General features: G+C 57.0%; 2 protein-coding genes across 2 annotated transcripts in view; one reads left to right on the top strand and one right to left on the bottom strand.

Moving 5' to 3' along the window:
• Positions 1 to 856: 856 nt before the first annotated feature.
• On the top strand, positions 857 to 14,662 carry FAM166C (family with sequence similarity 166 member C). The gene is made up of 4 exons (XM_043604347.1): positions 857 to 994; positions 11,745 to 12,018; positions 13,226 to 13,338; positions 14,455 to 14,662. The coding sequence occupies exons 1-4, from the start codon at positions 921 to 923 to the stop codon at positions 14,597 to 14,599; spliced, it is 606 nt and encodes a 201-aa protein (XP_043460282.1). The 5' UTR covers positions 857 to 920; the 3' UTR covers positions 14,600 to 14,662.
• A 1,659-nt stretch (positions 14,663 to 16,321) lies between these two features.
• CIB4 (calcium and integrin binding family member 4) overlaps positions 16,322 to 21,704 on the bottom strand; it is a 50,293-nt gene continuing 44,910 nt past the window's right edge. The window contains exons 5-7 of the mRNA XM_043604349.1: positions 19,007 to 19,116; positions 18,033 to 18,121; positions 16,322 to 16,516 (exon numbers count right to left, since the gene is read on the bottom strand). Coding sequence (XP_043460284.1) covers positions 16,486 to 16,516; positions 18,033 to 18,121; positions 19,007 to 19,116 — 230 coding nt within the window. The 3' untranslated portion in view covers positions 16,322 to 16,485. The remainder of the gene's footprint in view (positions 16,517 to 18,032; positions 18,122 to 19,006; positions 19,117 to 21,704) is intronic.

The raw sequence follows: 21,704 nt of genomic DNA, 5'->3' as shown, positions 1-21,704 counted from the left end.
CGGACAGGATTGGATGGAACCGTGAAGGCCAAGGGTAAGCCGCAGAGGGTTCTTGCTGATATCAGGGCTGCTGCACGGGGAGCTGGGGAGGCAGGTCTGGCCCCAAGTCGCAGAGCATGTCGCCTTGGAGGCTGTCACCACTCTCATGCCCCAGTTACAGACTCCGGCCGGGAGGAGGATCGCTGGAGAAACCGGACCTGGGGGCACCAGCTACAGGAGGGGGGCACTGTTACAAGACAGCCTCACCGGGGCCTTTGGCAAGTTTGCTCTGTGGCACAATTACGCCAACTGAACTTGGGTCCCGGGACAGGTGGAAATCACACCCCCAGACCTTTCCACCATTTGCTTTTTGCCCCTTACTTGTAAACCACTCGTGTGGAGTAGTTTGAGGGGCAAGACAAGGTGAGAGGGAAGTTCCCAGGGAGAGATGAGAGATTAATGAAGACAACTCCCCTTGAGGAAGGGGGGGTGAGGGGGGGTCGCTGGCTCCTGGGCTTCCTGCAGCCCCTCGGGCTCCTGGAGCACAGCCACGGTGGGGCTGCTGCTTTCTGCTCTGTCTCCAAAGCGGGGACGCTCCAGGCCGGGTCAGCGAGTCTTGCAGGGGGCAGAAGGGCACTTGGGGCGCATGGGGGCCGGGCCTGTCCACAGAGTTTCCACCCCATCCCGCGTCTGAGCGGCACCACACCCCTGCTGGTGGTGAAGGGCAGAGATGAGCCCATTCCCGGACGTGAAAGCTGAGCTTGGAGGCCCACAGGAGAGCAAGTAGGGGGCTGGCCCCGGAACAATGCAGCGGGCGGTGGCTTGGCCCAGGTCACGGTCACGTTGCCAGGCACGCGGTTGCCAGGGGACCCCGGGCTGTTTACCGTCGTCGGGCAGGGAGGGGCAGGCGCCGGGCTCGCTGCGCACTCGAGGGACCCACCATGGCCTCCCGCAGCGCGGGCACCCTACTGACCGAGTTCAATGCCACCTACGTGCCCCTCGGCCTCATGCCCGGGTAAGGCCGTCGCGCCCCCTGCCCCGCCCCTGCCTGAACCATTCTGTCGGAGCGCCACCCCCCACCCCGCAAAACCCTCCTTTCGCTAGAAACTGGAAACTCTGCACTTGCGCTTTTGGGGTTTGAAAGAATCAGGGCTCCAGTTGTTCACCTGGCTGGGTGACCTTCCCGGGAGGGGTTGCGTGCCCCGAGCAGGCGACGGCTGGGCGCGGACAGGGGCTCTCTCCGCGTCCCTCTTCCTGGGAAGTGAGTCCCCAGCGAGCGCAGAGCATGCCCAGCCTGGGACCCGGGGAAGGGGGAGGAGAGGGAGCCACCTGGTAAGCTGGGTTTGGAGACCCCTGGGCAGGAGTGACAACGTGAGGAACCGGAGAAGGGGAGCTGGCCTTTCGCGCCCCAGCCCACCTAGGATCCAGGCAACAGTAGTGTTTGTCGGATGAAGGCGAGAAGAAGACGGGTGGGCCCTGGGTGGGCTCCAAGAATCTGGCCAGGTAGTTATTGCTTCATTTGGACATTCCTTTGGTAAAGACGTGTTGAGCGCTGGGGAGGTGCCAGGGGTTGTGAGAAGACAAGCAGGGGGCCGCCCTCGATGGATTCCCGTGGTGGTGTAGATACAGAAGGTTTAGTTCAAAGCCATCTTTGCAGCCTTGGAGAGTGGTGTTTACACCGCATTCTGGGTGTTCATCGTGAGGTTTCATTCTACGCGCAATTATATTTTTTTCTGATGCTCCCCACTGTCCCCAGTTGGAAACTTAACCCTCCCGAAATGTCCCCCTGCTCTGCCAGGGGAAGTTGCATATTTCGGAAGCAATCCTAGGTTGCTTCTGTCGCCGCACCGCTTGTCTGCAGTTCCCTTGAGCACTTTGTCCTGTGATTGATCTAGAAATTGTGGTAATGAGTGAATCATAAAGAAGGCTCCAAGCATGAACTGGACTAGTTTGGATAGCCGAGCCTGTATCTGTGGCTTTCTCTGCAGGGATCTTTCTGGGAGGCATGTGCTCTCCCTAAAGATCCCCATCAGCGAGGAATGAATGGACTTATCTTATGTTTCTAAATGCTACCTCATTGCTAATTTTGTTAACTTAATGAAAGAATCCAAGATTCCCCACCACACTTGGATAATTATTATTTTTGTGCCTTTTCGAACATTAATCACAGGATTTTAAGCAGAGCCAGTCTCCTCCGACGCTCCGATCGTCCCCCTTACCAGTTTGATTCGTAGAGGCGGGGAGTATTCACAGTGGTAAAGACCTTGGAGATCATGTAGCCCAGCCCTCTTCTGTTCCAGATGTGGTCACTGAGGTCTGGGGCCGGGGGAGAGGGGGACTTGCACGAGCCCCAGGCTGGCGTTGGAAGAGCTGGCCTGGCACCGGGTCCCTGATGCCTTGTGGTGGCATTGGGAGCCCCCAGGTAATGAGCACCTACTACGTGCCAGGCACCGTGCTGGGCTCTTTACAAACATTCTGTAAAAACCCTTTGCAACACCCCAGATGAGAAATAAGCAGCTTGCCTCGGGTCGTTCAGCAAGCTACCCAGCCGTGTCTTTGTGACCTCAGCACCCAGGCTCTCCCGAATCCCTCCAGCTGCCGTCTATTATCATTAGTTAGATCCCTGCGGTGTTCAGGGACTGATTCTCGGTACCAAGGGGAACAGGATGCTGGTCTTCAGACTCGCTGGCCAGGGTGCTCTGTCTGGTCCCTTGCTGCTCTGGGCAGCACAGCCTTCAGGCACCTTGCCACTGTCTGGGCTGTGTGCCCACCCCTGCCATGAGCGGGGGATTCTTGGGTCCGAGTCCCTGGGATTGTGAGGCTTTTTAAGGGATGAGATCAGCCTCAGTGGGGCTCTGTGCCTCTTGCTAGCAGGTCGACCTCAGTGGTATCCCCCCCCCCCCGGCTCTGCCTCCCCCCACACCTCACCAGGCTCTTAGTCCAAGCACGTGACCTGCCACCGTGCGTTCATTCACGGCCAGACTACTACCGCCCCCGATGCCCCCCCGCTCCACCAGGGGCTGTCACCAGCAGCCAGGACTTTCACCAGCAACCCCCTCCTCTCCCGCCCCCTACTTCCCTGCATTTGCCTGGAGTGGCAGCTGTGCCCATATCTGCCGCGGAGCTGGCCTGGGCTCCGGGACCCTAAAGTCAGTGCCTTCCACTATCAGGAGGGTGGCCGTTACCTCCAGGACGGCGGTCCCACAAAGGCGGCTGTATCCACTTCCCCAGGATCCCCGTACGATAGATCTGCTGGTAAATGTTTGGCAACCAGCTCTCTGGAGACAGGGTGGGTCGTGATCTGTAGCACTCATCTACTATCTGCGGCATCAACACCCCCACCACGGCTGACTTCAAGCCGCCAAAATGGTGTCACAACTGCAGAGCCGGGGCGGGACGCAAAACAGCACACACAGTCATTCTGCCCTCCAGACACAACAGGCACAGCTAACCCCAAGAACACAGACGGCCACGAAACACGGCGATACGATTAGGTGGTGATGAGCATTGGGTGTTTATTGCCTTTGCCGTCAACGTGATTTCTTTCACTGTGACTTTATATAATTTCTTGTATTTTTGTATAATTTCGCTTTTAAGCCGGGCTTGTTTAACCACAGCCCGGACAAAAATCCTCGAAATTTAGTCATCAGCTCTCGTCAGCCAGTATGAGCCAAGACAGGCCACCTCTAGCACACCACTGCCTCCTGCCAGCTGCTTCAGGCCTGAGACCTCACCTTCCGGGTGGGAGAGGGGAGCCCCTTCCATTTCAGCCCCAGCCCCGCCACTGGAGGCGCGGCCCCGGGACAGGCAGGTGCATCCCGGGCTACCAAACAAAGGCCACCTGCCAAAGAGACATAGGAGACCCCGCGTGTCCAGATAGCTCACTGAAGCCTCTCACGAAACCCTAAGGAACTGGGGAGCCTTTCTGAGAACAGGGGGTCAGGTGCTCCTGGAGACCGAGGCTTCATAACAGGGCCCCTCCTTCTTTCCAGAAGAATCATCAGCCCTTAAAAAATGTGCCTCCGTTTGTCAGTTCATTTCAACAAATATTTGGAGAGCAGCTACTGAGTGCCAGGACTGACAGGGACGCAGATAGAACTCCTTGCTCTCCCCCCCCCCCCCACGGAGTTTATATTCCAGAAAGGAAGACTACACTAAAGGCCCAGGTAATTGCACACAGCGAGAATGTGAGGTGGGACATAAAGAGGGTCACAAAGGGCACAGACGGTTCAATGGAGAGGACAGGCAGGTCTGTGGGTGGCTCCTTGGAAAAGAGGGTATTGGACATGGCCCTTGAGGCTGAGGTCACAAGGTCGGGAGAGGAGGAGAGAAGCCTCTTGGGGATGGAGGGGATGGCCTGAGGGAAGGCAGGGGTGGAGGTGCTGGCCGGCTCTGCCTCCAGAGCTGCAGATGGCCTGCTGAGCGGGAGTAGGAAGGACACGGATGTGGTTTAGAAGCTGGGAAGGCCCCCCTCCGGGAGGCCCGGTGTCAGGCCGGCCTGGAGTGCCTGGCTGGTTCCTTCCTCATTTCATAGACAATGGGGGGCCCTTGAAAGTTTTTGCCCAGGGGAAGGATCTGAAGGAACTGCACTCAGCAGGAAGTGTCGAGGAGAGGAGAGCGCCAGCGGAATGAGGATGTGCCGAATAGTTGCAAGTTAATTAGTTAATAAGGCTGCTCATGGGATCTCTGATGGCTCCTGGTAATTAATTTTAATGTCAGCTATGGGGCCATTTTGCTCCCTGTACACTCTCTGTACGCACTGGGACACACACACACACACGCGCGCGCACACGCACACACGCGCGTGCGCACCCACGGTGGCTGCTGGGGACCCAGCTGAGCACTGTCTCCCAGCTTGTGTGCAGGTGGGTGAGGAGCCGGGCAGCAGATGAGGGGGTCCAGGAGGAGGTGTGGCAGTGCCACGGGGACTGTTGAATGCCCTGTTACAAAACCTGTCACTCATTCCCCTCTGTTTTCTCCTCCCTAGCCAGCCCCACGTCCAACAAAAACAGGCCTTGGGAAAGCTTTACCATAGGACCACACAGGGGCTTGCTCGAGGCACACAAACGCAAGTGCATCCAGGGGACACAGACCTGGCTAGCCAAGGCGTGCCCTCTGAGCGCTAAAGAAATGTGACCGTGTGCACCTCTGTGCACACACCCGTGCCCCTCCGTGAGCGGCAGGTTCTGAATAGGATCCCCAGTGGAAGCAGAACCTTAGGAGGATTGCGGAGGAGAGGGCTTCTATTGTACTGGGATGCAAATATCTTGGCATTCAGAGAAGGTGGAAAAGCAGGGAGCAGAGGAGGAGTATAGCAGAGAGCCTGGGGGTGGTGAAGACAAGAATCCCGGGAACACGTCACATGTCTATGGCTCCTTTCTTCCAAGTACGAACGCGAAGGCCCCTGTGGGCGGGACACGGCGTGCGCTTTGTAGATCAGAGCCAAGCCCCTTTAAAACAGTGTTCGGGGACGTGGTGGCCCCCGGGTTTCTGGACTTCTGCCTCCTCCAGCAGACATTTATTGAGCACTTGTCCTGGGTGAGGTGCCACGTAGGTGCCGAGGATAAAGAGAGCACAGGTTAGCACAGGAGATAAACGAGTGTGCACCTGACTGTGCACGAAGGATGTGACACACAGTCTAGGTAGAGGGTGTGTGGTAAGGGAAGGCGCCAGAGAGCCCTGGTGCTGGGAGTGGGTAGGGAACTCCCCCACCCCCACACCCCGGGACACGGCATCCCAGGTAGAGGAAATGTGTGCAAAGCCTCAGAGGTGCGGACAGCACGTGAGGCCCAGAGATGTGATGCTTCCAGGACCTTGGGCGCTTGTGGGGAAGTGAGAAGGGAGAGAGGTGACCACGGTGGTGTGACACGTGTTTGAGAAAGATCACTCCGGCAGCAGCGTGGACAACAGGCTAGAGGGGTGAGTCTGGGAGCCTGGCTCAGAGATTCAAGATCACCCCGGTGAGCGAAGAGGGAGCCTGGCTGCTATGGGGAACGTCACTTGGGGACTTGGGGAGAGAGGAGGGGTGCGGAGGGGATGGAGAAGGGAGGATGGGGTGAGTCCTGGTTTCTGGCTTAGGTCATGATCTCACAGTTCTTGGGTTCGAGCCCGTGTCGGGCTCTGTGCTGACAGCTCAAAGCCTGGAGCCTGCTTCAGATTCTGTGTCTCCCTCTCTCTCTGCTCCTCCCCAGCTCATGCTCTCTCTCTCTCTCCCTCTCTCTCTCTCTCTGCCCCTCCCCCACGCACGCTCTAGTTCTCTCTCTCAAAAATAAATTTAAAAACGTTAAGAAAAGAAAAGAAACATAGAGACACAGATCCGGGCATCTCTGGTGTATGGGAGGTGTTAGAAGTCTAACATAAATGAGCTCTCCCAGAGGGAGAGGGTCCCTCAGAAGAGAAGGGGACTCTGGGGCACCCAGAAGCACCTAGTAGATGAGCAGAGGAAGAGAGCCAGCTCCCAGGCGATTCCCCTCCACACTGACCCCTCTTCAAAGCCTGACCACAAAGGAAGGCCCTTGGTGGAGTTCCCCAATACCTCTACCCCGCCCCCACCCCGGGAACGGGCCTCCCTCCCTGCATTTAATAGCATCAGCCCCTCCACCTCCAGCACAGCTCGTGCACCCACCGTGTAACTCAGTAAATAATGGAATGAGGGGGTAGGCTGCAGGAAGAAAGGCTGAGCTGTGGACCTCTGCGTCCCCAGTACGCAGGGCACAGTAGCTTCCCAGTAAAGTAACTCCCAACACTATCCCACTGTCTTAAAAAAAAAAAAATGCACGTACAAAGCGTCAAGAAACAAACCAGCCCAAATCCAAACGCCTGGAATTAACCTGGGTTAGCATTTGGGGGGACGGCATTCCAAGTTTCTCTTTGCGTGTCTACTCAGCTAAGAGACTAGAGGCTGGCTGGCTGGCTGGCCGGCCAGAAAGATAGACAAAGCAATGCTAGAAACATATGATTGTGCCATATTTGCTACTTTAAAATGAAAATCATGGGGCGCCTGGGTGGCACAGTCGGTTAAGCGTCCGACTTCAGCCAGGTCACGATCTCGCGGTCCGGGAGTTCGAGCCCCGCGTCAGGCTCTGGGCTGATGGCTCAGGGCCTGGAGCCTGTTTCTGATTCTGTGTCTCCCTCTCTCTCTGCCCCTCCCCCGTTCATACTCTGTCTCTCTCTGTCCCAAAAATAAAATAAACGTTGAAAAAAAAATTAAAAAATAAAATAAAATAAAATGAAAATCATGAAATGTAATCTTACTAGAACTCAACTGAGGAGAAAGATACGGACACAAAATGGGAAGAATGGCCAGACTTTAGACAAATGCCAATTCAGCTCAAGAGAGATTAATTCGTAAAAGATCCCTCTAAAGTAGGGAGAGGGAGAGGGAATAAAAACCACTCAGGGGCGAGAGTCACTGCGTTGCATGTTTTTCAACGGCGTGTTTTAATTTTAGGTGCTGCGGGTTGACTCTGCCTTACAAATTCCTAGCAAGTCGATGCCCCTCCACCCACCCCCCCCCAATTTTTGTGGCGGAAATTATTTTTTCCTCTGGTTTTATAACATTTACATTCTGTTCTGCAAGCAGCCTTCACCTGGCTGATATTTCTAGTTCTGTACTTAAATAGGGGGCGCCTGGGTGGCGCAGTCGGTTAAGCCCAGGTCACGATCTCGCGGTCCATGAGTTCGAGCCCCGCGTCGGGCTCTGGGCTGATGGCTCAGAGCCTGGAGCCTGCTTCCGATTCTGTGTCTCCCTCTCTCTCTGACCCTCCCCCGTTCATGCTCTGTCTCTGTCTCAAAAGTAAAATAAACGTTAAAAAAAAAAAAATTAAAAAAAAATAGACTTGAAGCTAACCAGTCATTTTAACAATTTCTACATTTCTGGGTATTCCTTTCTTTTGACTCCTCTCTTCCTTGGCAGGATTTTGTCCCTGCACACTGCTTGCAGGAGCCTATGGGTTTTGCTTTATTTCCTGAGCCCTTTCATGCCGGGAAAGGCCCGGGTGCCACCTTTACGGCTAATGACCGCGTGGCCGGTTTGATATTCTCGGGTCACGCTCTTGTCCCTACAGACTGTGGCGGGCCACCTTTCTTTAGTTTTCGTTCTGTTGCTTTCTTGTCTTTTCGTTGGGGGTTGACAGCACCTGATGGCCCCCACCTCTCTCCTCCTTCATCCCGAACCCCCTGAGGAATAAGAAAGATGACCTAAGAGGGAAAGCTGAGAGCCCCGGAAAGAGGAGGCGGGGCTGGCTTGGGACAGGCTTTCCTCCTGGAGGGCAGCGTGTGGCCACCCAAAACAGGGCACAGGGGAGTCACGTGGGCTTGCTTGCTTCCAAGGAAAAGGGGGAGGGCGGGGTGGTCTCCAACAAGCCTCATTTCCCTCTTCAACCCACCAGTCCCATGTCCTTCCACCCCCAGGTGGCAAAGCAAGTAAGGGGACAGAGGCTCGGGGAAGGAAGAAGCGGCTCCCTACTTGCTTATCTGTGACCCCCCGGCTGTGGAGCCTGTATGTTTATTAGGTTTCATACACAGCACGGAGAACCCCCAGGAGCTCCGTTCGGCCTGCTCGCGTGCTGTTTCTTGCAAACGAGTCTCTGCCTCAGTGCAGGTGCCGCAGGAAGAGGGTGAGCCGAGGATGTTGGAGGTGGCGATTGGATGGTCTCGTGTTACCTTGATGAAAAAAATACAGGCTCACGTTTAAGCGGTGGGTCAGCGGTCGGGCCGAGGGAGGTCGAGGAAAGAATGGGGGAGGAGGAAGCAAAGGCAGAAGGTACAGTGTTCCTTCCACAGAGAAATTCGGGGATAAAGGAAGAGGAAGGGGGACACGTGAGGCCGCAGGGTCCGCCGGAGGATGTCGCAGCCTGGGACAAATGCACAGAAACATGCGTCTCGGTAGGCAGAGGAGGAGAAGCCAAGAGAGGAGAGATTACGGATGGCAAGGAGGGAGGGCAGAGGCCGAGAGAAACCGGGAGGGGCCGACTGGACGCGTGAGGCCTTGGGAGGGGCAGGAATGGGGGCTCCAGACCCAGGAGGGGCTAAACCATGGCGGAGAGGAGGACTCTGTCCCGGAAGTGGCCAAGGTGACCTTGCAGGCATCACCAGCCCCAGCATCTTTCCAGGACAGAAGGGCAGAGGCAGGAGGGAGAAGGCTGGGATCCCCGGGGTCGTGGTCTCAAGGGCAGGAGGGGCGAGGCCGGACAAAGGCCTACGTGTGGTGGACGGCTTCTCCCCTCACTCCCCGCTTGGGCCCGGGGAACCTCAAATGCTGCGAGGCTCTGGAAGGGACACGCTGTGGAGGGGTGGTAGGGCCAGGGGCCCGGGAGGGGCTCTTCCTCTGTTTCACCTACTGTGGGGAGCGATCGGAAGCCCCGTCGGTAATCACCGTGCTTGGCTTTCTCGCCTCCCACCCGAAGACGAGGAGGAGGAAACCATGCAATGCCATCTGACTCTACTGGGGAGGAGGCCAAGGGGGCCCTGAGCAGCCGGCACAGGTGATCCTGAAGCGCTGACCCCAGAGGCCACCGTGCCCTTTGGCCTGGTGAGAGGGGGACGCCCGCGATGTCGCAGTGGCCCTCAGGCTCCCCGCACCCCCTGGGGCTTCCCTGGTAAGGGAACTCGGCTGAGAGAAGGGGACGCATCAAGCACCACAGTAGGGAGGCCTCAGGACAGGTGCCGGGGTCCCTGCAGCCTGGTCTTCCGGCGTTTGTGTGAGTAGGTCCGGCCGCAAACGTCGCTGGCGCCCTAGGCGCGCACCCACTCATCTTTTTGTTTGTTTCCTCGACATTTCCGACTCAGACCGTGTGCCAGACCTGGTACGGAAAACTGGGGATCTGAAGGTGAGGAAGACGTGACCCAGCTGTGCCCGAGAGGCTCCCAGTAGTCTAGTGACGGAGACAGAGACATGAAAACAGACACGAGCATTGGGAGCAGGCACGGCTCGCGTTGCAGCAGGGAGAGCAGGACCGCCTAGACCTAGAAGAGGCGGCAAGGAAAGGATCTTCAAAGTGACAGGGCAGGTCTTTAGTCCTCGGGGGCAAGCACCCGGGGGCCGGGGGCCCAGGGCAGAAACCCAGGGGAGAAATGCAGGCAGGAGGTGGGAGAAAGAACATGCAAATGGTTCTTTACAACCGGGAGCAGGGAGGCCGGTGAGGCTGGAGAGGGGGACATAGTCGGCTCGCGGACAGCCTTGAATGCCACGCTGAGGGCTTGACTTCAGAAAGGTCGCTCTGGTGGAGGTAGGGGGAAGGGGCGGGAGGTAAGAGCACAGTTAGGAGGATGGGGGGCTCCTGTGCCCGCAGCCCAGCTAAGAGGCCGTGTGGCCCACGCCCAGGGCAGAGATGGAACCCTGGGCTTGAGGACTAATTGCACGTGATGGATGAAGCTTGACTTGGCCACCTGCGGGGTGTCCGTCACCAAGATGGGACTAGAGGTTGGAGGCGGGGGTGCGGGTAAAGCCCAGGACACCCGCAAGGGGTGCGTAGTGTGCGGCTGTGTGCAGGAGTCTGGTGGGGCTTCGGGGCTGGAGATGTAGACCAGGGTCATCCACACAAGGGGGAAGGTTAAGGCCCTGGATACCATCACCCAGGGGACCGTGTGGGCACAGGACAGGCCCCGGAGAAAGAGAGCAGAAGAGGCGCACCATACGGAGGAAACTGAGAAGGAACGGTCAGAGAGGCGGGTGAAGCCAGCAGACAAGGAGAGAGCAGTGTCGTAAAATCCAGGAGCGGCGTTTCAAGACCGCAGAGGTCAGCAGTGTCCAATGCTGTGGGAGACCCCTGGCGCCCTTGTCAAGAGCCATTTCTTTTCTTTTCTTTTTTTGGGGGAGAGAGAGAGAGAGGGAGAGAGAGAGAATCCCAAGTAGGCCCTGCACTGTCGGTACAGAGCCCAATGTGGGGCTTGAACCCACGAACCGTGAGATCATGACCTGAGCTGAAACCAAGAGTGGAACGCTCAACTGACTGAGCCACCCAGGTGTCCCTGTCAAAAGCCATTTCACTGGCACCGTGGGGCCAGGGTGAGGTTTTAGGGGGTGAGAAGCGACTGACTGGAGAAGCAAGACTCTCCGTCATTCGCACAAAGTCTGACGCTCATGCCCTTCGGCCGTCACGTGGCCAAAACAAGTCTTTGGCTCTCTGTGGAAGTCTCACCCGACCAGGGCTCCTCAGCGTACTGTGTGTGCTTGTGTCCTCTGTGTCTCCAAGCGTCCCCGCCCGCCGGTCCCCTGTCCCTGTCGCTGGCCTCCGTGGCTGCAACGGGCGACGGGACCCCTTGCAGGCCGTCTGAGTGGTGCCTCGTGAGGTGGCTGAGCTGGAGCGAAGCTGCACGTGTGAGCCCAGGCCTTGACCACCACAGATCTGATGTCACACGTCACTGCTGCGTCCCCACCAACCTCTTAGATCCTCCCTACCCCTGATGAGATAGTGGCAGGACACCTCCCCATCTTCGGGCCAAACCCTGAGTATATGGAGAGTGATGTGCCCGCGGCCCTGCCGAGGGCTCAGGATGGGGCCCCGGTGCTCTGGCCCCTGCGGGAGCCCCTGGTCCGGAGGAGTGACCAGCCTCTGTCGGGAAGAAGAGGCCCAGATTCTCCTTCGCTCGCCCTTCCCCGGAGCCCCGAGCTGGGCAGTGCATCCGAGGGAAGCCTCTCAAGGCCCAGAAGCGACCCACGGGGCCTGCCGCCACCCCCGCCCCCGGGCTTTATGGGCCTGTCTTGGAGCTGGCCTCGGAACCGTGCACTGACCTGCCCCCCCCCCACCCCGTGGCCATCGCAGGTACCAAGGCCATGTTCCCGGCGTGGCCTTCTCCTTTGGCTCCCCCTACGGCACCGCCACCCTCAAGTATTTCCAGGACCACCGCGACGCAGCCCTGGAGAAGAGCCGTACTGTCTTCAGCAAAGGCGGCCACTTCCCCACCCTCTTCTCCTCAGACCCCAACCTCGTGCTGAGTAAGCGCTCCCACACCCGGGACCGCTGGCTGCACACCCCCAGCTACACCCGCTTCGACCTGGACAGTGGCCGCTCCGCCCAGCTCACCGGCTTCTACCAGGTGGGTTGACCTGGGCCCGGCTGCTGTCCCCCCAGCAACCCGGGCGGTGGAGGGAGGGGCTTGGAGTGATCCCCGTCACCCTCCAAGAGGGACTTTGTTTGCTTTCTCCGAGCCCCTGAGCCAGCAGGGAACCTAGTGAGTTTGGCTGGGGGTGTCGGGGACAGGGCCTAGACTGCTTCCCAGATGACCCCCCACCCCAGGGACTCCTGGGGCTCTTGCCCCAGCCCACCCCCAGGGAGGTGTTCTCACCCCCAGGGAGGTGTTCCCACCCTCACCTCTGCCCCATGACCCCGTGGACCCTCGCTTACTTCCTACTAGAGTAAAACATCAAAGATCCACCTACAAGATGAACCCCGCCCCCCACCACTCACACACAGGGCCACTAAGCCCCCGACCCTGGTTCTAGCCCCAGGTCTAGTCTCGATTGTACCCGGGTCCTGGTGCCCACCTGACACCTCCTTGCTTAGCAGCCCCTCTGAAGCCATACCCCAAGTCAACCTCAGCCCCAGACCGGAACCTAACTGCCCACACCCCGATGTCCTTGTCCTGCCCCTCGGGCTCTTACAGCCTCCCCTGGGCCTGGTGCAGACGTGTCCCGGAGGGTCACAGGCACCTGGGTGCTCGCCCACCTCACTGGGGGCCAGGGCTCATTCTCTGCCGTGTCCCTAGAAACCCTGGTCTCTCCCTCACTTCTCTTGCAAACATGCCTCCAGCCCGATTTCAAAGACGCAGGTGCCCCCTGGTCCTCAGGGCAGAGAACTGTATGAGAAGGCAGGTCCTCAAGGAGAGGACCAGGTCAATGCTGTCAGACTCCAAGGGGCTGTGGGGACCGTGTCAATGGGCATGGGGGGGGGGGCTTTGCTTTCCCTCATGGCTCTCACGCATAGCACCCCCAGTCCAGGGGGGCGGGAAAGGGAGAAACAAACACACGGAGCTTACCTGTGCCACCTGCTGAGCCAGGATTCACACCCTTGACCTCCGCTGGTCGCTCGCCTCATTTACTCTCCGTAGCAAAGCTGGGGTGGGGTGAGCCATCATCGCCATTAGACAGATGGGAGCTGGTCTCAGAGAGGACACCCAGCTGGGGACTCCAACAAGGGAGATGGCCCCACCCCCTGCCCAGGTATAGCCAGGCAGGAACTGCGGGTGCCCCAGGTCACTCCTGCACACTGACAACCTGTCATCTCTTCTTTGGGTCGAGCCGTAGATGGCGCAGCAGCATAGGAAGTACTATCTAGACAAGACGGGCATGGTGCCCCGGGTGCCCTACTTCGAGCTGCCTGTGAAGGAGTGGGAACGATACCCCCTCCCCACCGACCTGTGAGTGCCTGCCCTCCCCCCCTTCACGCATGCTACAAACACATGTCCATGGGGCACCTGCTTCCAGCCAGGCACACAGCCACTCACGCCGAGAAATGAGTGAAGACCTCACCCTAAGGAGCCTACGGTGCAGAGGGTGACAGTCACACAGCAAGGGGGTCAAGGTTAAGGGCAGCCTCAGAGGGATGAGCAGAATGGGCAGAGTCTGAAAGAGTGCTTTCCTGGCCAGATGCACGGGGAGTTTGGGAGCAAACCCGTCATCTTGGCTGGCCTGAACCTTGCAGGCTTCTCCCCCCTGCAGTGTCAGCCTTGCAGCTACACTCGTCCAAACGTGGGCACCGCTGCTTCTGAGTAGCAAGGAACTGCTGCCCTCTGGTGGACACAGAGGGCACTACGAGAGTGGGAAATGCGTCCCCCCCAGTCCCGACCAGACTCGGAAAACGTTCTCCTTGGGACTTCAAAATATCTTTCAAAGTCCAACTGTCCATCTAACAAAATATGAAAGTTTTCCACTGCTTGGACCTCACTCCTTTTATCTGAGAGAGCTGCTTTCCCCAGGGAAGGCCAGCTCTGCCCTTTGAGATAATCCAGGCACATGGTTCCCTTGCTGTCCCTCCTGTCACCAAGGCGCGGGAATCGGAAGTCTGTGCTTCCAAGGTGTTGTGTGGGGAAGGAGGGGTCAAGAGGTCAGTGGAAAGATCTTGGGTTTCCAACTACTCGCTGACCATCGCCATCATTTCTTATAACATTTGTTGCGTATCTGTTCCTCGTCCAGCGTTATTTAAGTGCCTTATACGCATTACCTCATTTAGTCCTCAAAACAAAGCTAACAGGGATGGGAGGTACCAACACTGGTCCATTTTATCCATGTGCCCTTCCAGCGGGAGTTGAGCCTGGAATCTCTCCCAGGTCTGTCTGACACCCAGGTTCTCCCTCTTTACCGCTGCGCCATTGTGCAAATGCAAATTATTCTGATCTCGACTGCAGGGTGACTTACAAGACGTTTGAGCTGATGAGCAGCCAGCTCAGGGTGGGCTAGAAAATGGGGCACACGGGGCTGTGGGTGGGCACAGCCTTTCTGGAACGCTGCATAACCCTGTCTCCGTCCTCCCCCAGGCCTCCTCTGAGCCCAGAGAAGAAGTGGCACCTTTTAAGAGTATCTCCCGAGAACTTGAAGACCTACCAGAGGTTCCCCTCGGGGAAGAGGGTCACCCCCCACGAGCGGCAGAGGAGAGACTGCTACTTTGAGTTCAGAGCGTGATGCTGGAGAGCCTGGCCCTGACCAGGTCGGCCTTTCGGAATAAAATCTTGAGCCACGTCCAAACCCGTGGTCTTCGCCTCTGGCCTCCAGGAACGTTTGGCCATAGCGGGACAGCGCCCCAGGGTCCCACCCAACACCGAGTCTTAAGGGCTGTCAAAAGCTCAGTGCAGGGGTTCAAGCCAGGAGGAAGCAGCGTCCACTGACCCACTGGGCCCACGCAGCCCTCCTCTGAGGTGGGGGCAGGTAGAACCAAGGACTATAGGGCTCCCGAGGCTTGGTGGCAGGGTCACTCAGGTCCAGAGATACGCCCCATCGGCTCCCACTCGTGTAACAGAGGAAGCGCCGTTATTGTACATCTGAGAATGAAAGTGAAGTGACCCCAGAACAATTGCACAGGGGGTCCGATGCAGAATTCCAGTCTGAGCCCTGGCCTGGCATCATCTAATCCACCCGATAACTTGAGAGGGAAGCAGCAGTAGCCTCACTTTACTGATAGAGACACCGAGGCTCAGAGAGGCTGAGAAAGTTGCCCAAGCTCACACAGCTTAGAAGCGACCCAGGTTTTTTTTTTTGACCCAAGCCCTAGTTTTTCCACTACATAACTTGCTTGTGGCCCATGTGGAGACTGGGGAGTAGGGATGACACAGTGCTGAGGGACCTTGTGTGCCTGAGAGGATGATCTGTGTAAAGCAACCACTTTCTGCATTCTTTCCAGACCGGAATGGACAGGTTGACTTGGCATCTACCCCCGGGGCTGCTTCTAGAATAGGACACGAAGGAGTGATGCGGACTAAGCCACTCTTCAAGGAAACCAGGGGAATGGGTTCCCAGGTCACGGGCGTGAGGTTAGGGGTTTGGAGCGTGCGCTCGCCCAGCTGCTGCTCCCCACTTCCTGGGAGACCTGCTGGGGCAGGGGACAGGATGTGGGTGACAGCCCCTCGATAGACAAGATCTAGGATGGGGACCTCAGGCCAGGTGTGTATCCACAGGACAAGAGTTCTCCAACATTCCAGTGCCTCTTAGATTTGATCAAGGGACTTCATCGATCAATGGGAAATCTATTACCTCTTGAGTGGGTGAGTCAGGACCGAAAGGCAAAGACACCACTGTAGGTTCAGGTGAGGGCGAAACAGCCCTTCCCCTGGGAGCCAGTGTTTAGACACCTCCCCAGAGGATGATGTAAACAGGAAAAACCATGTGCCTGTCAGAGCATCTGTCAGCTCTCAGAGGCCTTATAAGGGCCTGCTCCTGTGACCCAAGACCAGCTGGGCCCCAAAGGGTCCCTGTGGTGGCCAAATCCATTCCAGGATGTGGCTGAATACAAAACAAATAAATCCCAGTTGTTGGTCACACGCTCTCGCATCCCGGGGCCTGGGGGTGCCAAATGGGGCCAAGATGTCTTCTCCCTTGACAAGGACCGGGAAGCCAGAGGCCGACTGGAGTGACCACTATATACACGTCTCTGTACATTGGCCCCGGAGGATGCTGGGAGGTGGCTCCAGTGAAGGGAGGGGAGGATGTAGATTTTCTTGGTGAACTTCAGTCCATTTGGCCTGGTCCCTGCTGTGACATGTGTTGGGATTTGAACCCTGTCCCCCAGAAGACTGGTCATCCAGTTTTCACGGTCATTGGCAAGCTTAAGCGCCGGAACGAGGGGTTATCAACAAAAAGCACTTCTACACGATCCCGTCGTCAAAAGATGAACCGATAGGGCAAGGGAAAGGCTTTTTCTTCTGCTTTATTGAATAAACAATAGCCTAGAAGTGAGGGGGGGACAGGGACAGAATCGTACTTCTGATCAAAGTCCCCCAGTGCCTGGAGGGGGTTGAATTCCAAGTTCCAGTGGTTCCCCCTTGAGGCTGCCAGATCGGGTCTTTGTAGCCACATCAAAATCCCCAGAAGTGAATCCGAAAGGAGCTGAGGGAAAGCATCCCATGAGCCACCTTGAGCTGCAAATCTAAAGTACCCTCCAATTTCTGGGTTCGTAATGGCCCTGCTCTCATGTCCCTCTGTCTGAGAGATGGCCAGCTTGCAAGCTGTCACAAGCCAACCCAAAGGCCTCTTTAGCTCCTTTTAGCATCACCAGAAAGCAAAGGGCGTCAGAACCTCACAGTGCCAAAACTAATGGAAAGAAACGGGAGAGATTCAAAGAAAAAGTCAAGGAACAGAGGATTCTGGCCTCACTAATGTGCTGGGCTGTTATGGATGAAGAGGAATTACCCTTAGTTGGGGTGGTTCCAGGTGGGGACCCTCTTTCAGAGGGTCTGCCCAAGCCTCAGCCCCATAGCAGCCATGACAGAATGGAGAGCCCTGTCCCCAAGCCAGGTGGGGGGAAGAGGGGTGGACACCTGACCAGAGTCATCGGGCCAATTGGATTCTCTCCCTGGGAATCTGGAGTCAGAGCCGAGAGATACTACTTAGGAGTGGCCGAGGGTCATTCAGAACCCAGGAGATATAAACCTGACTGCTGCGGGGAGGCCACGTTCGGCCTCGTGTCAGACAAAGCAGAGATTGCCGATTCGCATGTAGAGCAAAGTGCAGGGGAGCTGAGGTGAGAGGCAGAGACTCGAGGCACAGAGAAGAGAGAAAACATGCTGATTCCTGGCTGGGTGTTCTGAGGTGTAGCTGTCTTTGTCCTTTTTTCTAATTGCTTTGTCAAACCATCGTGAGTGGGCATTCTTTGCTATCCAAATCACCTAGACTGTGGGACCAAGGGCAGAATAGGGCCCGGGGGGAGCAGCAGACACATGCAAACTGATGCCAACTCAACACAAGGAGGGCACTCCAACAGGGCTGTTCGATCACGAAGGGGATGCCTCCCAGGGGCACGGGATCTTTCCCGATACCGGAAGGATCCGAACAAGACTGTTAAACGTGGCCTGGGCAGTATGGAGTTGGCCAATCATCTTAAGGGTGTTTGAACCAAGATATAAGAGCGTTAAGGCCCCTTCGCCTGAAACAAGGTTTGGAAATACTCGAGCTTTCTCTGAGCTCCGCAACCAGCACCTTCACACCCCCATGCAAATCCCCAGCTCCTGGTGACTGCGGGAGTTGTTGGGACAAGGGAGCAGGATGGGCAGTGGCAAAGGCCACCACTGCCAGGCAGTCCCGGAGCCCCCTGGGCTTGGGCAGAAGACACCGGTGGGCCAGGCCAGCTATACATGGGCAGCACCCACATCCGGACCACCCACGTCATTCACAAAGCCGGGAATGCAGCCTTGCCTTTGCTGGTTAAAACCCCACTCCCTCTCTCTGAAGGTTAGAAATTTAGGGCACCTAACTTCTCAGAAGCCCCGCTTTTGCCAATTCTGAAAGAACTGGCCAAGTATCCTGGACACTCATGACCCTCTTGGGAAGACGGAGGCTCCCCATTGGCCCTTTCTGCCCCCACCCCACGCTGGGTACCGCCACCTCCTACTTTGGAACACCTTACTTCATGAAATCTGGAGACTTGGCCATCGCGTGCTCAAACTCTGAGAAAGACAGCATGTTGTCATTGTCCAGATCCGACTCACTCAGGACCTGGCCAGGGGTACAGGAGGGGCCAGAGAGCAGAGAGCAGAGAGCCAGAGAGCAGAGAGGGGCCCAGGGTGAGAAAGTGACGTGGAGATACAGGCAGAGGGGGGAGGGGTGCCTCTCACCAAGTGCGGCCACAGGCCAGGTTCTCTGCTAAGTGCCCGGCACATATCTGAGTCCCGGGACCCCCTGCGAGACAGGTGTTCTCCCCACCTCCCACCCTTGTTACTTCCCACCCCAGACAAGGGCATGAAAATTCAAGCTTATGTGCGCTGAAGCCTGGGACTTCATGGGCTCGTCTCATTGTGGAAGAGTCCCCTTGGTGCCTCTAACACAAACGTGGCAGTAGAAATGGTCACGGAGGCGAACAGGGTGGCTTCCCCCACCCCCACCTGTCACCCAGACACAGGCAGGGGCTCTGTAGGGCAAGGGGCCCAGTCAGGTCGAGGAGGCAGTGATGACCCCTCCTGGTTTTATCTTTGCTTCTGGTTTCGACCTAGACCAAAAGCACTTGAACGTTCTCATGGTCTTAGGACAAACAGATTCACAAGGCTGTTTTCACGGCCTGTCACACTGGGGGCTGTCACTGTAGGACATCCGGGCATTGTGTTGTGCTGGGATAATGTGGGCCAGGGGACGTTGTGATGTGTCCATCTGATGCTAAGCCTCCGTTGGGCCACCTTCCTGCAGTGACTGCAGTGTGGGTGGCTTGGGCACCTGCTCTTGGGGACCCCAGAAGGGAATTAAGATTCTGGAGGAAAGACAAACACGTAGGGGGTAGTTGCCTACATCCGTGTGCCCGTCCCTCAGGACACCTCACCCCGCCTGCCACCCAGGGGCTTTGGGTGATAGCCTGGCCCAACCCAGCCCGTGTGGCCCCCGGGCACACACGTGGTTCGTGACGTCGGTCAGCAGGTCCTCCGACACGTCGTCGCTGTTGAGCAGTCGGAGGACAACCTTCCGTAGGTCCTCGTCGTCAATGAAGCCATTCTCGTTAAAATCTGCAGGGTGGAGGCAGAGCGTGAGAGGAGGGGGCCTTGCTCGGCCTCCCAGGAGTCCAGGGAGCCGTGGCCACCCAGAGCCCCGCTGTCCCAGGCGGGCCTAGAGCCTGGCCCCTGGTGACACCTGGGCGGGCGAGAGGGGAGGGCGCCACGGCAGCAGGGCCGGCTTCAGGGAAAGCAGCGCTAAATAATATGCTAGAAATAGCGACAGTACTGAGCGTTCAGTGAGCGCACGCTACCGGCTCAGACGTATCCTGAGAGCTTCACCGGTTCTCGGTCACTGGATCTACACAGTCAACCTGTTCTTGGTCTCACTACCAAAAGGACACGAGCACAGAGGCGTCAGATGTTGGCCTCCCCTGCCAGTACGTGCAAGGCGGGGACGGGGACCCAGCCGGGCTGGGCCCCGAGCCGGCCTCAGCCACCGTGCTGCGGGGGGCTCCAGCTCACAACTCACAAGGCAGTAGGTGGCTTGGTGGCTGGGGGCCGGGGACACGGAGGAGCAGGAGGACGCCTGGACTCACAGGTCCCGGGCCCTGCCCCCTGCGCGGCGTGACCCGAGCGCCTGCCCCACCTGCGCCGAGGATAACGCCCGGTTTCCACTCCAGGGGGCACCCTGAGCCTTGTCAGACCTTGGGTCCTCCTTTTTGAGTTCAAAAATAGGGGTCATTCATACGAAACTTATATAACATTGTATGTCAACGACAGCGGAACGTGGGCATTACACCAGCTCCCCAAACACTGGCCTCACTGCTCCTCACCACGGCCTCACTCAGGTGTAGTGGGCGGACACGGTGGGTGCCTGCTGGGTGCCCATCCCCGAGCTCTGGCACACAGCTATACCAGACTGGTTCCTGGGGCTTCTAGTCCTGGGGTGCAGGGGAGACAGTTGGGCACCTGAGCGGCTTGGCTCCAGGGAGAGAGGAACGGGCATCCCAAGGGTTCCAAGGGTTTCCAGGTGGCCAAGTTCATGTCTGATTGGGGTTGGGGGTGTGAATGAGGAAGACTTCTTGGAGGAAGAGGCAGCAGAGAAGGACCTACAGAAATGGCCACTAGAGGAGGTGCCAGGGTCACTAGGGACAGTGGTAGAGAAGGAATAGCACCGGAGTGATCAGTCTGGGGTGAGGGGAGCAGAGGCTTGGAGGTCTGGGAGAGAGGGTCAGAGGTTAAGTGTGGAAGGTGGGCTGAACTGCATAGAGCCTTGAATGCCGAGTGAGGCAGCCCTCCTCTGGGAACCCCAGCACAGTCCCTGAACCACTTGTCAGCCATGTGTAAGTGCAGTAAACTTAGGCAGATACAGCGGCCACCGCGACAAACACAGATGTGCCAGGCAATGATCTAAGTGCTTTCTATTTACTGCATTTAATCCTCAGAACACGGATGAAGAAAGTGAGGCACGCTGAGATTAAATAACCATACTTACTTCCTTAATCTCATTTCAGCCTCTTGCCTTAAATATCTATCTCCAGCCTGGGCTTCTCCTGCACTCCAGGCACATGTATCCATCCACGGCCCCTCCTGTCCGCCCCACTTGGAGGTATGATAGGTCCTTCAGATTCAACTGATCCCAACCCAAACTGTTGATGTGCCTCCCTCTTCCCTGTCCCCAAACCTGCTGCTCTCAGCTGTGCGTTTCCTGGCAATTGGGCAACTCCACTCTTCCGGTCACTTGGCCAATGAGCTTGGAGCCGTCCTGGACCACGTCTTTTCCTCGCTCCCCACAGCTCCCCACTTTGCACCAGAATCTGCCTAAAATTACGCTTCCTGTCCCTTTCCCTGCTTTATTTTTCTCCCAGCACAGAACACTGCCTAACGCATTGTATATTTCACCTATTAGCTTTATTTCTCTCCACTAGAATGTAAATTCCTGGAGGGCAGAAGGTTTTGTCTTTTTGGTCGCCACTGTGTCCTCAGCTCCGGGAACAGTGCCTGGAACAGAGTAAGGGCTCGCCGAATATTTCTTGAAAAGTGAATGCATGAACTACCCAAGGTCACACGTTGATGAACGATGGAGACAATATTAAACCCAGGTGGTACAACTCTGCGGGCCGTCTGTGGTCTTAATCACTCATAACTGCTTTCATGGTATTCAAGTGCCCATTTTTTAGCTGGGTATATGACCATCTAAAATGAACACTACATTTCCCTCCCTTGCTGCTAGTTGTGGCCCCCGCATGTTAGAGTTCTGGCCAACGAGACACGAGCAACTTCCAGGAAGTCTTTAAAGAGAAAGCATAGCCCTTTGTGACAGTGAGGCGATGCTAGGAAGGGAGGATAAAGGGACACCATGTCCCCGACATCGCTGCAGTCACTTTGCTGCACCCCGACATTGCAGAACCCCCGGGGAGCCGTCCTGGACCATGGCTGGGAGGATCTTCCACCGCATTGGAATTCCTGCATCTGAAATAACAGGCAGCTGCCAGAGATCTGGGAAGCTGCCTTGTGTAAACCACCTGGGGTTCCCTGTCATCTGCAACCAAATTTAATCCTAACTAATGCATCATCTGGGCCTCAGTTTCCTCATCCATAACACAGAAAATAGTCGTACTTCCGTACGGTGGCTGTGAAGATTAAAGATGCAACTACAG

This window comes from Prionailurus bengalensis, chromosome A3 (assembly GCF_016509475.1).
Source record: "Prionailurus bengalensis isolate Pbe53 chromosome A3, Fcat_Pben_1.1_paternal_pri, whole genome shotgun sequence".
Lineage (NCBI taxonomy): Eukaryota > Metazoa > Chordata > Mammalia > Carnivora > Felidae > Prionailurus > Prionailurus bengalensis.
Note: the sequence above shows the minus strand (reverse complement) of the source record. Positions and strands in the feature narration are given on the sequence as shown.

Bases quoted from the DNA above. Each gene is read 5' to 3' on its own strand.
- FAM166C (XM_043604347.1), top strand. From the start codon at position 921: ATGGCCTCCCGCAGCGCGGGCACCCTACTGACCGAGTTCAATGCCACC. The intron at 995-11,744 runs GTAAGGCCGTCG...TGGCCATCGCAG, and splicing joins CCCCTCGGCCTCATGCCCGG to GTACCAAGGCCATGTTCCCG. The intron at 12,019-13,225 runs GTGGGTTGACCT...GTCGAGCCGTAG, and splicing joins AGCTCACCGGCTTCTACCAG to ATGGCGCAGCAGCATAGGAA.